Source organism: Egretta garzetta, unplaced genomic scaffold, assembly GCF_000687185.1.
Source record: "Egretta garzetta isolate BGI_Z169 unplaced genomic scaffold, ASM68718v1 scaffold2, whole genome shotgun sequence".
In the NCBI taxonomy this organism is placed as follows: Eukaryota; Metazoa; Chordata; class Aves; order Pelecaniformes; family Ardeidae; genus Egretta; species Egretta garzetta.
This window is the reverse complement of record NW_009258894.1, coordinates 1,822,963-1,840,059: the sequence shown is the minus strand read 5'-3', so window position 1 is coordinate 1,840,059 and position 17,097 is coordinate 1,822,963. Positions and strand designations below refer to the sequence as shown.

The window sequence follows — 17,097 nt, the reverse complement described above, 5'->3', positions numbered from 1 at the left end:
TGAGAGTCAGTTGATTATTTTGTGGAAGACAGTAATGATAATCCAAAAACTTGCTACGAATCTCAGTGTCCCTGATACTGCTTTTTTAAAAAAAATTTTGATTAGATTAAGAATTAGACAATTTGAGCTGCTCACGAAAATTCTGCCCAAATTATTTTTTCCAATGAAGAATGCAGTTTCTGAAAACTTGACATTTTTCACTGAGTGCTGTGCCTTCGTTGCTCAAATGCTAAACCTTATTCAAGTTCTGTACTGACTTGGTATGTACTAGACAGTGACTTCACTGTTGACATGCTAAATGAGAGTCAAAATTAATATGCCCAATAAGGAAAGGCTGACTGAAAGCCTTCAAAAATGGTTAAATTAAAAAAAAAAAGTATTTCTACTCGGTAGTAGGAATATATACCCAGTAGTGATCTTTTTCTAAAAAGAAAAAAAAAAATCTTGAAATTCCTGTATACAAAAGAAAAATGTTTTAACTTCTTGTTTTGAAATACTATTTTCTCACCACATTCAAAATGAAAACAAGCAATGAGAATAATGTTTGATAGAGGCTTTGCATATTTCTGTGCACAGTGAAATGTTTACCACAAAGTAATGCAATGTGAAAAGGCAGAGCAGAGATAGTACTCTCTACAAGATTCACAGGTCATTTCCTGCTAAAGTAAAGAATTCACTGATCAGCACCTGCTTATTATGTTCCAAGTAGGCTAGAGGGACTTAAAGTGCCATAATCATGGTCAGAAATCTGGAAGACTTAATTTAAACAAGGTAGAAAGCTAAAATAAACCTAATAAACAGGGCTAGAACAAGCAGGGTGATGGATGAACGAATAGGCAGGGAAGGCTTTAGCACAGCATTAAAATGTATCACGAAGTAATGTCCTTGGGGGGCAAAGTCGTGCAAGCCGTTTTTTGGATTGTATAGAACTAGATCATAGAAAAATCTACAGGTAAACAACAACAGAAAGTAAATATGTCTAGTGAACAACTACAATACAGATGATTTTTCATTTTATCATTATTATTATTACCAGATATGCCACCATCTTCAGTATCTTAAAACCTGAATTTTTGATGTTGCTATGATAATGTGCCAATACTGTGATGGAAAATAAATTCTCCAAATGAATATTTAAAAATGAACACTAGAGTGCACATTTCAATTCTGTGCTGTTTGAATATAGATGATAATTAAATAAAACCCAATACTTTCGCATTATTCAGACCTGCAAAACACTGTGTATCAGCGGTAAATGTGTAGCCCAGATGGTGTTTGTCATCCAGAAAACGGTATTTCTCCATTCTGTGTCATCTCTTCATGTTTTTTAATTTGTGGGAGAGCTGTAGTTCTTATCACTACCATACGGGGAGAACTTGTGTAAGAAGGCTACGGGATGTGTTGCTAAGAGGTATTGTAAGCTATAGAATGTGGAATGCTGTAGTGTGTTCAGTGCAAAGGAGCAAGCGCAGGGGTCAACACGAGGGATACTGGTGTTTTCACTTGAGCTAACCCAAGTTTTATTTACTTACGATAAATTTGTTAGGAAAGGTACCTGATACGAAAGATGAGCAGAAGCTTGCATGTGGCTACAACTTGCTTTTTAACATGACCCAAAGAATTGTAGATAGTAAGTAATTATTTTTCTCCTTTTTACTTTACAGGAGAACTCTTAATTTCTATTAAGGCAGGTTTTGAAACTTTGCATTTACCAATTCATCTGTAGCAATGGGAAAACTCTGGTGTAGATAATGGTAACTTTTTAAAAAGCACATTTTTTGAAAAAGAAACAAGAGCTTCTAGCTCACTGATTATTTTTCTTACAAATGTAAGTGGGACCAAGAACGCAGTGGCTTGCTAAGCCTTTGGTAAGACAAATCCAGTATGCTGCTTGCTTGTGTTTTTGATCTAAAGCGAATGCTGACCAATCTGTTGTTAATTTTAAGTTGATGTTCAGAGCTCTCTGATAAGTGGCTACACTGCTATCTTTGGAGAGTTATGAGTAACTTGCATATGCAAAGAAATACTTTCTGTGCTTTTGCATGCTTATAGAACTGGTGCTTTACTAGTTTTACTCTTTGCTAATTGTAATCCTTCTCATTTTATTAACATATCAGAAGCAAATCCTCCTGTCCTGTCCTTTTCTGAAGCTGCTCCTTTTTATTCTTGCATTGCATTAAACAAAAAGATCTTGCAAGTTTTAGCACTATGACTTGTCATATCTTGGAGAACCCTTCATAAATGCAAGAAAGCCCAGCCTCATACTCACTGTATCAAACCACTTGAATATTTTTAGGCCTGTGCCTTTATGTATAATTTATGAATACTATTGAAAGATAGTCCCATAGACATGGCATACTGTACCACTTGCATGAATAGTGAATTCTGCTTTAGGGAAGAATGGTACTGATTTGGATGAGATGATATTAAAAATATCTAGCACAGCAGCATAAAGAATATTTATTGATTATATAATTGCATTCTTTCCTGTAAGTGTTCTATCAAATACAGAGTAAGCAATGAAACTGTAGCACTAAGAAAAATTTAGAAAAGGTTTTTTGTGTTAGCAAATTCTAATAATGCAAAGGCTGTCAAATAATGTGTGCAATCAGCTGTCAAAACTATTGTAAACTTTCATGATTTATCTTCTATAAAAATTGGAGGGAAGGGGGAGAGAGAAAGGGAAGTTTTCCAGTGTTTGTGTGGCATGTAAGAACTATAGATGGCAGACTTCTCTTCTCTAATTGTGTCAAGTCAGTGGCTATTATTGGAATAAAAATAGGAAGCTGCCTAAAATAAAGTCTTTCTTAAGTTTGCTCTAAGATTCCTGGTTTTTTGGTGGTGTTTTTTTTGAAAGGTGGAATTTTTTTGGATGGAGGTACAATGTGGAATAAAGGAGGCTTATTTGTAGTCCCGCTGTTTGTGGATATGAAAGATATTTCAGGAATTTTGAAGTTTTCAGACCAAATATTGTGACAGCCTACTTACAGAAAACATGCATTATATGTGGATTTGGAAACATTGTAAAAGCTGGTCTTTGTAATTTAGAAAAAATGAAAACGTCCTGAATAAACTGCAGAAGTTATGTCATCCATTGTGGATTATTTTTTTAATTTCTTGCTCAGAAGTGTAGGATAATGAATGAATTGCAAGCTGTACTGTCTAAGGTATGAATGAAGGGTGCTGTTTTCAGCTTTAACCTCAGAGTTACTTGTGTCTTTTCTGTATAAAACTAAACTGTTCATCAAAGCTCTCATTTGCCCTTGAGAGTGGTTGTGTGAGCTTGGAGGTACTGTCTGCCCCAAGGTCTCAAGGCAGTATTTTTGATTAATAGAATCCATAGAAATGCATCCTTCTCACTTCTTACTCATCCTCTGATGCCTGTTCACCATGGCTGCTGCACAGTGGTTCCTGTCAATAGGCAAGGCAGGGATCTTTTGGGATGATGGGCTTCCATTCTGCTTGAACCTTGTTCCTCTTGTTTTGGATTCTCTTTTCATTCTGTCTCTTCTTTCCTCACTTATAAGCCAGAATCTGACACGAGTAATTTGTGCCAGCACATGCAAATGGATTCCTCTTTCGAGTCCTGCAGTCTGAGGTTATGCAGACCTTCCTTTGTGGCTGGGAACCTTGCCATTTCTTCCTTTCTTCCAGTGTTGAATTTCAGCTGTGCTTCCTGCTACGGACACATGCTGTACTGCTGTTAGTGCTTATACAGTCTTGGAGAAAACAGGGTCTTCACAAAGGGCCAGATCATTAGGTTCCTTAACCTATTGGTCTGCAGGAATCAAAACCTCTACTATGTTTTCCTCTGTTGGGTCCAGGCTTATGAAAATATGCGAGTCCTCTCCCTTTCATAGAATTGTTTAGGTTGGAAAAGACCTTTAAGAGCATCAAGTCCAACCGTGAACCTAACCCTGCTATCCCACCACTAAACCATGTCCCTAAGCACCTCGTCTGCCTATCTTTTAAATATATCCAGGGATGGGGACCCAACCACTTCCCTGGGCAGCCAACCTGCCCTGGCGCACCTTGAGGCCATTTCCCCTTGTCCTGTTGCCTGTTACCTGGGAGAAGAGACCAACACCCACCTCGCTACAACCTCCTGTCAGGCAGTTGTAGAGGGCAATAAGGTCTCCCCTCAGCCTCCTCTTCTCCAGGCTAAACAACCCAAGGAGAGTTGTCTGCCCCTGTCCCTAGGGAGAACCACACATTTCACTTCCTGCTATGTCACAATGATGCTACATTCCCCCCCGCCCCCCCAAAAAAAAGCCTTTGGTCTTGAGTACTTATACATTAAGTTCAGCCTTTCTCTTGAATTATATTGCTCAAAACCCAGTATGCTCTATGGATTTTTATACTTTGTCTAATCTAGCAAGCTGGTTGCAGTGACATTTAAAAATCACTAAGTATGTTATAAATTAGTGACCTGAAAAAAATGACACTAGAAAATGTCATAAAGCATCAGGAAAAATGTAAATATTTAAGGTGACTATCTTAAACTTAATGAAAGGTTTAAGCTTAACCTATGGGGAAATCAGTAACTTCACACTTAAATATCATTTTATTGTTTATTCAGTAAAAAAGTGAATAATGGAGAAGATGGGATTGGTGCTTATGAATAACCACATCAGGCTACTGTATTTGGGTGAAATTTTAAATATACTTTTTTGTTCAATGCATTTAGTTTTAATATTTTGCATTTTTGCTGCATTCTAAGAGCTATAATCACTAAATATTTAATAAAAATTGCATATGAAAAATGGTGATACATTTAAGAAAATGTGGAAAAGTTAATTAGAAAGCAGAGAGAGTCTGCTTGCTGCTGTTTATACAATTTCCCGTATGGTAGTGTTGTCTGTTGTCTCCTTATACACCCTGCAGATATAAAATGTGCGTTGACTTGAAAGAACTCTTGGCTACAGATTAAAAATAAATTTGTGGATTACCTACTTTTCCTTCCTATTTTTCCTGCAGAAAGATAACTAATTGAAAGAAAGGTAGAGCTCTACAAGTAAAAAAAAAAAAAAAAGCTATTTGCTTTAATTTAAGGTTGGTTCTATTGAATGAGACCCAAGGTCCATCTGGAGACACCTGAGGTAAGGCACCTGAACATGCCCTATGATACACTGGTCTCCCAAATACTTTCTTGACCTGCAACAATTTATGTCCCAGCGACTTCCTGAGCTAGGTGTGGAATCTTTGTATTTAAAAATAGTTATCTTGTATATCCCTCCTTGCATCTGTGGAAACTTGTGGCATCTGCACCATCTGATGGCATGGAGTCCCACAACCTACCTTCGACTTCATAAAGATATGCCACTTTTTGTTTGCTTTGAGTGCGTTCCCTGCTGGCTTCATTTGAGGCCTCTAGGTCTTCTGTGAGAAGAGACAATGAGCAGTGAGTCCCCTACCTGCCCTTTCTATGCCTTTCATGGTTTTTAGATCTCTGTCATGTTTCCTTGGTTCCCGTCCCTTGGCTTAAGTTCCTAAATTGTTTCTCATACAGGAACTGTTCCCTGCCTTTCCTAATGCTGATATTTTTTGAGATTGGGCTTGGGAAACCAAGACTGCATGGTATTCAAGATAACAATACATGATAGGCGTGTGATGGTGTTCTCTGTGTTGTTCACTATTCCTTTTTTAATAATTCTGAAGAGTTTCTTTGAGCACTGCAGAGCACTGAGATTCTGATTATGAATGGTGTTGGTCAGGTCTGAACTTACTTCGTATGTGAAGTTAGAATTGCAGCATTTTGCATTTTTGATATTGAGTTACATCTGCCATTTTAAAATCTGCTTTCTCAATCTTGTGAAGTTCTTCTGTCATTCTCCACAGCCTACCTTCATCTGGACTACCATGGGAAGCTTAGTCATCAGCAAACTATGGTACTTCATTTTTCATATCTTTTTTTCCTCTTCTGTTCCAATTGCATGGAGAGGTTAAACAGATACGACCCCAGAGAACTGTGTGGGTGGTTTCTTTTAATGTGAAAATTGATAATTTACTCTCTTTCTTCCTACTTTTAGGCAATTATTTATTCATATAAAGCCTCCTTTTTGCTGCTCCAAAGTTTTGGGTGGGAAAGGGAGTGGGATGTCAGTGAGAGCTTTTGGAAACACATGTATATTATATGAACTAGATGCTGCTTATGTGCATGATTTTTTTGCTTCTTTCAAGAAATTGTCTTAGGTCGTGCAGCAGAACTTTCCTTTTCAAATCCCACATTGACTCTTCCCCCAAACGTTATGTTCATCCACATATCCATTAAATTCCTTAAAGTTTCTACTAATTTGTCCATCAAACACATTGAGCTGGTATTGCACTGTCCTCCTCAGCCTTCCTTTCACTGCTCCCAGTATTTCTGTGTTGTCATTTAGCTTTGTGAAGCTTTAAAGACTTAAAGACATTCCAGTTTCTTATTTCTTAGTCACCTGGCGTTCACACAAAAGCATGTGCACTACTGTTTCTTTTTCTGAACCTCTTCAAATATCATTTTATTTGTTCTGTTTTGACTCTTGCTAACCTCTACTTTAGCTTTTAATAAAAAAAGAGAATTTGGGGGGGTTGGGTTTTTTTGTTGTTGTTTTTTTAAAACCATTGTGTTCTTTGGCACTTGTTGGCTTCATGTGAAAAACTGGCATCTGACCTTGATTTCAATAGGCTGCTGTTCCTCTATATGTTAAATTAGTTCTGTTCTTCCTGAATAGACACTCTTTGTTCCAGAAGCAGCACTGGTTTCCAAAGATCCTTCCTTTTTACTGCTTTATCTGCGACACGTTATATTTTGAGAAGATCATGATTTTGAGAAGATCTGATGATCCTGCTGCTTGGTCAAATTCACATATATATTTTTTATATTGTGACTCGCAGTACTGCGTAGTCATGCCAGGGAATTCATTTATAATACTGTTCTTTTTGAATCTGGTTACAAATATGCTTTGTAGTTTGCAGTGCAGGCTACAAATATCCTTGACATCAGTATGTTTGCACAGAGCTCAAGAGCTTCTACTGGTAACAGTAGAAGAATGTTTTTTAAAATACTTTCTTTGAGATATGTATTCTGCTGGTAGTTAGAATTTTTATGCTGAGCTGTTGCATAAGCCTTTTGGAGTTTGTAATAGGTGGATGTGCAACCTACTGGTGAGCAGCAGAACCAGGGAAAAATGTAGGCTGTGCTAAAGTATTTGTGGTGAGAGGAATGTTGTTTGGAAATACCCGTCGCGTTCTTGATAAGACAGACTTTGCCGTGACTTGCAATATTACTGATCTTAATAGTCATCTGAAGAAAATTAATAGATGTGGAGTTCTTACAGGGTCTTTCTCTGTTGTTTTTGTATTCTCACATTCTGAAAATTGCTATTACTCAATCTATGCTCGTGGCAAATTGCATAAGTAGCACATTGCAGCCTTAGTCATAGTAAAAGATAATAGTTAACAGTGTGTACTCTGCTGAGGTAGAGAAATTAAAAAGGCAGAAATAGAAATTAGTGATGTTATTAGAACTGCCATGATGAGTCTTTTGGAAGCTTTGTGTCTTCCAGAAATCTGTTTCTCAGTATTATATGCTACCTCTTTGTGGGAAAATTATCGTATCTGGATGATTACCTGTTTATGATGTGTATAAAATTATTCATATAAAACCTTTGCAGAACATATGTTTCCTAGGGTTGGAAGAATATTTATTATGAATTTATATATATGTAAGTCTCCTTTTGTAGGAGAAAAAAAGGAAAACCATTAGTTGTCCTATAAAAGGAAATCTTCAGTAGTGTTTATCCAAAGATATCTTTATATAAAATGAGCATTAATTGTAGATAGACAATTAATATATATAAATATATATATAAAATATGCCTGTATAAAAATTGCACTATGTGGAAACACTGTGTAAGGAGAAAAGACATCCTTTCATTCTGATGATGTTCCAAAGCACCCAGTCTGTGGTTCTTGTTGTTTCCAAAATCTTCTAATGTAGAGCAAGCCATGGCATGGATGGATGGGAGTTCTGCCTCATGTTTTTTCATTCAGTTTGAGAAAGATTCACTCGTACCTAGTGCATCCCAAAAGACTGGTAAGCTTTAGTTTTCTCTTTGTGCTTGTAAGTTAGCTCAAAATTAGTGACTTAGTAGCTGCCCACCTTTTCTTTGATCTGTAGATTTTGTCTTCCCTTGGACCTTCTATGTGAAGTCTTGCACTACTTAAAGGGAAAGAATATGTTGCTTATCTTTGCCCTGACTCCTCAGGAGAGTTGGTCAGTCTTATATGAACATTGGATAAGGTTGCAAGCGTCATTCATGTGTAAACTTCAGATTGTTTTTCCCTGCAGAAAAGTGTTAGATTGGAGGATCTGGTTCTTTTTTCACCTTAAAAATAACATTTGTTTTCCTCCTGCATTACTGCAACCCATGAAGAAGACTGGTGGAACAGGCAGGTAGCTTGCTTTGATATTATATCCTTCTGAAATAGTGATGAATTGGGGATCAATATAGACAGAAAGGGATCCCTTGCAAGTTATACTTTCAAAACTGCTTAAAATCTATTCTAAAGATGGACTTTCTGTGGAAACAATCTTCTCAATTTAGTAACTCAGGAAGAACTTTGACTGGTGTAGTAGATGGAGGGTGCTTTCTGAGATATTTTAGGTCTCACTTTTAATTTCCCAAGTGTAGCTAAGTTGTAGTTTTCTGTTGGGGTTTATTTGGTTCAGCTGCATACTGCTGTCATAAATGCATTGCATATTATTTAGCTGGCAGAGGTTTGAATTCCCAAAATAAAATAAATGGGAGATGAACAAAGGTTGGAAAACCCCAAATAAGTTTATCAAAATCATTGGTGCTTATACAGAAGGTAAATTCTGATTAAAAAAAAATGGGTTTAGAGTCTTGTATTTGCCCTTGCAGTGCTTCTTTACAGTCATGGCAGTCTTGGAAGGATCCTGTGACATTGTTTGTCGTCCCCCCCAATTTGAATATTGCTAAGACTACAGAATATTTTTCCTTCATCTTCAGTGACGTTTTATGTCTTTTGTTTTTAATGAATTAGAGAGTTAAAATGAACAAAATCATTCCACTGATAAGTCAGTTTTCCTACTGAAAACCATTTTTCTTAATTTTTTTCAACTTTTAGACTCATATAATTTCACAGATTGGGAAATGTTTATTACAGATTACAGGTAGGATTTCTTTGACTGCTGTTCAGTGAACATTCGTATGAAGAGATAATTGGGCTGATGAGACTGAAATGTGGTCTATTTAAATCAATTGATTTATCTTTAAAATATATTCAAGTGGTAGGGAAGCATGGTGGTTTAGATCTGCTGTTCTTTCATAATAAAGTTACATTTTATACAGTAAAGAATATTCAGGCTTGTTATGAATGTTACCGAAGACAGTGTGTGAGGTTTACTTGAATGCGTTATTTTTAGCTACTCTGTATTTGAAGGCCAAGTGATATTTGTAAGTAATATAAAAACTGTTCACATGAAGAAAAGTATTTTTTTATGTTGGAAGGATCTCGGAGTCATTGCAAGACATTTGATTAGTATTCATGGCACAAAAGGAAGTTATTTTCAGGGTAAAGGAATTTGTGAAATGATAATTGGTTAGACCAACATTCTCATTACCCTAATTTGCATTAAATGTGCTACTGTGAATTGTAGTTATTGCTTTTCCATTTGAAAGGCATGCTTTGTTAACTTATTTAAGAGCCTAGTTAAACTACAGTTTAAGTCATGCTCTTTTATTCAGCCATGCAACATGAAGCTGAGGATCTGTTATTACCAACTTTGTGAGTGTGGAGAATCATAAACCAGTTCTTGATCCCAGTGGATTCTCCTGATGAAGTAGGAATGTAAATGTAGATGTAAAGTCATTCTCAGATACTGAAAGCATTGGACTAATCCTTTAGTTTAATTTTACTTCTTTAAAGAGGAGCAGAGAAAACTCTTTATTTCCTCTGTGACACACGGTGAGAAATAGCTGAAGGAGTCTTGGGGGTTATTGGAAGAAAATACTCATGCCTGCGTTCTAATGGTATGAAGATTTTGAGGATTGCTTGGTTTAATTATTTTTGAATAAAACTTCTTTACATATGTAACTAAATTGAGCCTTTAAAATATGAGCCGCTAAAACATAATTTGCACATTTACTTATCCATTTTAAAATCATGAGACTGAAGAATGAATTTGGATTTCTTTAATTTTCAGCATTAGTTATTACTTATTGGCAGTATTCTAGATATTTAGAAACAGAGGGATTTATTTACGGTTGTGCTGTGTGCAGTGAAGAGCAAGGCACCTGTGTCAGCTGTGAGTGCTCAGGTTAAGTATTTGCATCTGCAGACAGATCTGTAAAGACAGGATATTGCTGAGCAAACCTAGCATACCTAGCCGTCATGGAACCTGGTGTTTGTGAATTATATGAACTAAACATTTAAAAAATTAGGCTGCTTCTTAGATATCTAAATGTTAATTTCAGTGCTCAATTTTAATTATTTGCACTTGTACCGTTTGACACTGGTTGTTTTCAAAACAGTAATACAGGCAAAATAGTAATGCCCAGTAATGCTGAACAATGTTGGGTAAACCTAATGAAAATGAGGAGAGGCAAATTCAATCCGGACATGGTAATGGTCATAAATATCAATTAAATACTCCTCTGAGAAGATAACTTTCTTGTTAGAACAGTTCTGAAGATGACAATGATGGACGTGCTCGGTACACAGTGTGATTAGGATATGAGTACGCTGCACGTGACCATCCACGAAATTCAATGAGTTAGAAATGCACTCTGGAGATAACAAAAAACTCCCATGGCCAATAAATTTCACATTCCAGCTGGGAGGTGGCTAGGTCTCCCTTTTTTTATTGTTTGGCAAAGAAATATGCCAATTACTATGCCATTTTGCTGCTTATTCATTCTGTTTGCAAAACAGAAGCTGGCTGATGGTTGCACTATTCAGTAAAATTGCTGAAAGGCTGAGCTCCCCTATGTTTCGGCACAGGCAGACAATGGAAAACCAGCCAGTTTTGGGGACAGCACATTCTGTGTTCAGATTTTGTATGCGGGATTAAGGGTTTGATTCAGGAACTGTCAAAGGCATGAATGGCAGGCTATTGAGAGCCACATGGAAGTCGGATACTCACTTGTTGGTGATGCCATTGAAAACTTCTAGCGCATTCCTTCTCTATTAGAAGTTGGGAAGGAATGAGCAGTTGCTTATCAACTAACTGCTGGGCTAAACCCTCGTGATTTATAGGTGATCTCCAGTTCTCAGGATCAGTTTTGAATTTGTTGCATCTTTTTCAGTACTGTTCTGCAAGTAAGAGATTAAAAGATCTTTCTATAGAACTTTGGCTTAAAGAAGTTTAATATTGTGAATGCAAACAGTATTAAAATTAAATGCAAATTTGTTGAATATGGGACATGTATTGATTGAATTTATTTCTGTAGGGTTGTGAACTTTGGAGAGCACTTGTTATTTTTTTGAAAAATAAATTTTTTTAATTTCTTTTTTGTAGGAGATTCCTTTACACAGTTTCGATTTGCTGATGAGAAGGAATGGGATAGAGAAAGCACATGCCATAAGCAGGTAACAATTATCATACAGATGAGTTTGTATGGACAATCGCTTGGCACAGAATACCTAGGCAGTTTTGTTTTCTGCAACAAATTGTTTAATACAATAATAGCACTCTTTATTCTGTATATTTTTATTAATTTGTCTCTGAAGCTGGAAGCCCTTCTTGGGTCTTTTTTTTTCCCCCCCTTATTGAAGACTAATCAAAGCAGCAGGCTAGGGTTTTAAGTAACGGAAGAAAGGAACAAGCAAATCTATCCAGCGAAGGGAAAATGTGGAACTGTCACTGTCACTTTGCTTTACTGACATTAGAAGTCAGCTTTCCTTTTTCAGCAGTATTCAAGAGAAAATCAGTTTACTAAAATGACTGTAACAAAACCTATGTGAGTATATTCATATATTTGACCATGAAGCTTGTTCTAGTTCTTTCAAATTAACAGTTCATATCCTCTGCTTGAAACTTCAGCCTCAAAATGACTGTGGAACCAGCAGGGTTTTAGGCTGTTTGCATGTGGATTCTTTATGCTTGAATAAAAAGGTGCAAGGCAACAGGAGCCTGCTGTTTTCTATATCAGGATACTGGAAACTGTCTTAATCTCTGAGGCTGTCTTCCTCATGTAAGTCACCTAAACAGTTGCAAGATAAATGCTTTTGTCTTCCACGTTTTTCTTAAAATTGCTGTGAAACTGTGCTTGAGTGTTTCTTGAAACATACATGTATATTCCAACTTTAAAAGTTTGCTATTATTTATTTCCTAAAATATTGACAATAATTATTCCCTGGGAAGTGATATTTAAAGGTACATTAAAGTTGCAAAGTCAAATTAAAATGAAGAAATAAAACCAAGTGCAGCATTTGTTTAAACAATCACATATTTGTTCTAGTGCGCAAGATGTCAGTATCTAGAATATTAATTTCTTTGTAATTTCCTCATAGGCTTGTCATTATAACATTTAGGTGATTTGAACACATTAATTACTTCCTGCATGGCTAAAGCTGTTGTGAGCAGGGTGAAGTTGCAGGTTGCCAGTGGTTTTCACAAATATTCTTTAGGCTGCCAAAGTGATGAGACTGCACAGTTCTGGAGCCAGTCCCACGCTCCCACTCATTGCAAAGTGTGCGATGGTGGGCACGTTCTTCTGCCTCTGTCCCTACCAAACTGTAGTCATTCGTCCTGCCCCATCCAAATTTGTTGTTTCAACCTGTTTCCTGTCTGTCAGTGTTCTTATGTCAGTTTGAAATAGTTTGCTGCGCTAGTCACCATTACCCTTCCTTGGATTTCTTATTTTAGTCCAGAATCCTGGCCCAGATGGTTTCATAGCGTTACCTAATTTTTCACAGTCTCTGGTCTTCAGCCTGTTATCTCCTTTTTGTTTCTGGCCCATCTTTCTTTTTCCCTGAAAAGAAAATTCCCATGTAAAAAAAAAAAATTCCCTTGTAAATATGCTGTTGGAACACACTGTATCTTTGATGTTAATTTTTGCTGTGTGTGCAGGTGTCCAAAGCCATCCTGTTGGACTTCTAAATGTCTGTGTATACCATATTGAAAGGGACAAATTTTTGTCTCTTTAAGCTAGACTTAGAAGCAGTTTCTCTGCTTCCATGAAAATGAGAGTATAGACTGAATGTAACTAAGTAAGTGTTTTGTTGTCAGATTTTAAAATTTGCGATGGATATCAAATAATCTTCTTCATCGATGGTGAACATGCTCAGAATGTTCTGCTGTGCTGTGAGCTCAAAATCTGTTTAAGTCTACCAAAATCCCAGGTATTCTGTAAAAACATCAAATTTTGCTGGTCCATTTTGTGTAAATTTGTTTTGAATAATTTACAGCCAAAAAACCCAGGGGTCAAGAAAAAAGAAACCTCAATACTTGCATGTTAATATGTGACAGTTCCACCTTTTAAGCAACTAGGCAGCAATAAGTATCTTTCTTGAATATTGTGAATATAATTTTAGAAGTGTATGTAACTATAGTTTGTTACTTTTGTAAGCATCGAAACAGCATTTTAGAAGACGGGGAAGTATAAAAAAGGGTGACGTTATTTAGGCACTGAAAACAGTAGAGCCACACACAAGTTTCATGGTTTGATTGCTCAGAAAATAGTAGCGACTCATTAAAGAATGGCGATTCCCGCTGCATAGAAAGCCTCACAGATTAAAAGATGTTGGAAAAGCCTCTTATGCCATTGTCAACTTGCAGACTGTTTCCCAGTTTGGATTCTCAAGGCATTGCCTAAAGAGCATTCCATTTATACCTTGTTTTTAAACCTTTGACATTATTTGCATTGTAGGTGTTTATATGGTAATTTAGCCAAACTGCTCTGTCCATGTGTAATTTAAAGCTATGAATTCCTGTATTTCATTAGATTGTTTTTCACTTTGTATTTTTTTGTTCTTTTTTTTTTAATGCTGTCTTGAATTACATTTCAGTTATCTGCACTTTCTGTCGACTGCCAGTCTTTGGTCCAAGCCCTTCAGGAATTGCCTCTACATCTGAGGTTGAATGTAGCTGCTGAACTTGTGCAGGTAATGCTGTGAATTTTCACCAGAAAATGCAAATATTTTAAGTGAAACAATCTATCCAAGAATGCTTACTTTACGCTTGGTCTTCAAACATAAGTAGAATGTATTTGAGAAGTAAATAGATGTCTTGAGACTGGCATGTCAAATGGCGTGTAATGTGGGATTCCCCTCTATCAGCACATTTTAATGCTTTGTTGGCTTTAAGCAAAATGCTTCCATGTGCAGCACATGAGAGTTGAAGCCAGGTATCGGAGTGCTTGACATGGAATGATTGCACTGTTTTTCATTTGCTTCTCTTGTTAGCAGCTGTTAAAAGCTCGCACCGAAATTTTGAAAGTGCTTTCACATTCTTTACTGTTAATTATTTTAACTGTAATTTACTCTTTTACATAACTAATATTAAACATAGGTGTTTATTCCATGAATCAAGTTACATCTGTGTTAGACCAGGTAAAACTGTCAATCAGACAGGTGAAGAAAATGTCGTTTATACTCTGGTGAAAAAAAGCAACAGAGTATTAGGAAAAATGTTTCTTCAGGCTGCGAAAAAGAAAACAATCATGTAAGGCCGAGACTTAAAGATAAAAACAAAATTCTTAAAAAAAAAATAAAAATAAAAATAAAAAAATTAAAATCCATCTGCTCAAGCAAGGAAGAATAAACATGACCCTTACAGAAGAAATTTTACTTCTGTTCGGAGTTGCATGAGGCGTTTCTGTGACTGACACAACTGTGCTCCTCTATAAGGGAGTGTCTGCAGATGAGATATCTAAGGGAATCTGCAAATAAATGTTACTTTCAAATACAGTTTTCTTGTTAAGAGTTCTAGTCACAGTCTTTATCAGGATTATAAAGTATGCGTTATGACATTTAATCTTTGTCTTGTCATTCTGACCAGTGATGTGGTCATCAGATATGCTGCAGTGTTACTAATGCTCGGGTATCCTGATAAAAGCAGAATCTGTGTTCCACAGTTAAATAATGAGTTGCCATTTCTCATTTTGCTATTTGATTTCATTTGTCAAAATATACAGCTTTGTACTATAACTTTTGCTAAATGAATTTCAGTGACCTGTAGCACGGTTTAGTTTCAAGACTGGAATTTTGGAGGGAAGGCCTAATATGGGATACTGTTTCTAGCCAAATTCTGACTTCAGTCATTCCAAAATTCCGAGTATTGATGGGATTTCATGACAGAAGAAGTACAGAAAAGTAACTCTCCGTGAAGTACTTGTGAAACAATGGAACTTCCTGATTTAGCATACAATCTGATATTCCGTAACAAGGCATAAAAGCACTTTGTATTTTGTAGTTGCTTCTGTAAAAGTATCATCAAGATAACTTTAGTTTACTTTTTATTTCTGAATTAAATTCTGCTTGAAATTCATTGTACTATAAGTGATCAAATGCAGGAAGCATGGATTACAATCCAACAGTAAAAATTGAGTTAATAATTAGAAAGACTCAAGTCCTTTCCTTTGTACTCTTAGGCATCAACACCTGTAGAGCTTCCACAGTTGAAACCTAAAATTACTGAAGACTGCAAGAGGAGAGAGCTTCTGTTCCGACAGTCTCTGGCTCAAAGTGAATCGGTGTTAGTCTCCCATCCCGTTGGTGATTCTGTTACTTCATCAGAGCCTGGAAGTAAAAACGGTCCTAGGGCAAGTGCAGCAGAGCCATTTCAGAGAGCCCATCCACCATCAAAGCAAGAGACTGACCATTTGGATGAAGAACTAGATCTTCTCCTTAATCTAGATGCTCCCATTGACACAAAAGAGAGACCTGTGTCAGGTGCATTATCCTACAGCCTATCCACTGAGAAAGAGTTGAAAATGGATTGTAAGGAGAAGGGTAAGATTTCTCTTTTCCCCAGCATCTTTTTTTAATTTCCATTGCTCTCTGTTTTGGTGAGGTTTTTGAACTCTTGATTAGCCAGTCAGCGGTATTGGCTGTCCTCCCCTCTTGTCATGCTGCATGTCATTTGTCTGGAGCTATCTTGTCACCCATTTGTTCCTTTTCAATTTTAACTCCCCCCTGAACTAAAGTTTCACCACTGTCAGTTCATTTTGAGCATTAAGAGAAATTCTTCTGCAGAACAGCATTGGTCTTATGAGATGATATACATATAAAAGATATAAAAGTATTGCTAGAGAACTTCAGTTGCTTCTATTTTTGGAACATGACTGGCTATTCTTCAAGAAAGAGAGATTGTGCTTAAATGGAGGAATCAGTTGCGCATTAAAAAGCAAAATGCTGGGATGGAATTGTTTCCAGATTTTCAAGTCTGTTCTTTTCACTTTTTAGACCCTTTAAAACTAGATGTGCCTGAAGAGAAGAGTACAGCGTCACAGCAACAGCAAAGTACGTCTAAAAATGTTACTGAGGAAGAGCTCGAAGACTGGCTGGACAGCATGATTTCCTGAAGCTCCAATTTGCTTGTGTGAATAATTGAATATAGCAAACGTTAAGTAGAAAGTTGAATCTTCCTTTATCTGTGTCACTTTTTGTTCGGTATGCCAAATGCCCAGTTTTCTTTGCTGGCACCTAAAATTCTGTGCAACCAATTAGTTTAGATGTGATTGAAATTTGTCTAAGACTATTCTTAGAAAGGTCTAAAATTTGTGATGCAATTAGTAATTTCTTTGCTAAAGATGCAGGCTACAGCACCCTGAGAGAATTGTTGTTTCAGCCTGTACTTGCTCTGTGTAGCGCTCAAAATAAAGCTACGAATGAACAATGAATAACGTGTGGTTTTAGTCACCATCCTCATGCCACATCTCCCTACTGTAGAAAAATGAGAAAGAAGACAGCAAAGGTAAGAATTGGTTTCTAATATTTTATTGCAGTGGGCACTTTATATTAGAAGAAAAAAAAAAAAATGCATAATCCTAGCAGCTTCTACTTGCAGGTGACCATAGAGCATTGTTGTATTTTGGCCTAAGATTTAAATTGTATTCATTTTGATACAGTGTATGTCTTCTTAACAGCAAC

General features: G+C 36.5%; 1 protein-coding gene across 1 annotated transcript in view; it reads left to right on the top strand.

Annotated features, from left to right (window-relative positions):
- Window positions 1-16,804, top strand: part of AVEN (apoptosis and caspase activation inhibitor) — a 96,177-nt gene extending 79,373 nt beyond the window's left edge. The window contains exons 3-6 of the mRNA XM_009634132.2: window positions 11,522-11,592; window positions 14,014-14,109; window positions 15,597-15,957; window positions 16,411-16,804. Of these exons, the coding sequence (XP_009632427.1) occupies window positions 11,522-11,592; window positions 14,014-14,109; window positions 15,597-15,957; window positions 16,411-16,529 (647 nt within the window). The 3' untranslated portion in view covers window positions 16,530-16,804. The remainder of the gene's footprint in view (window positions 1-11,521; window positions 11,593-14,013; window positions 14,110-15,596; window positions 15,958-16,410) is intronic.
- Window positions 16,805-17,097: the final 293 nt, after the last annotated feature.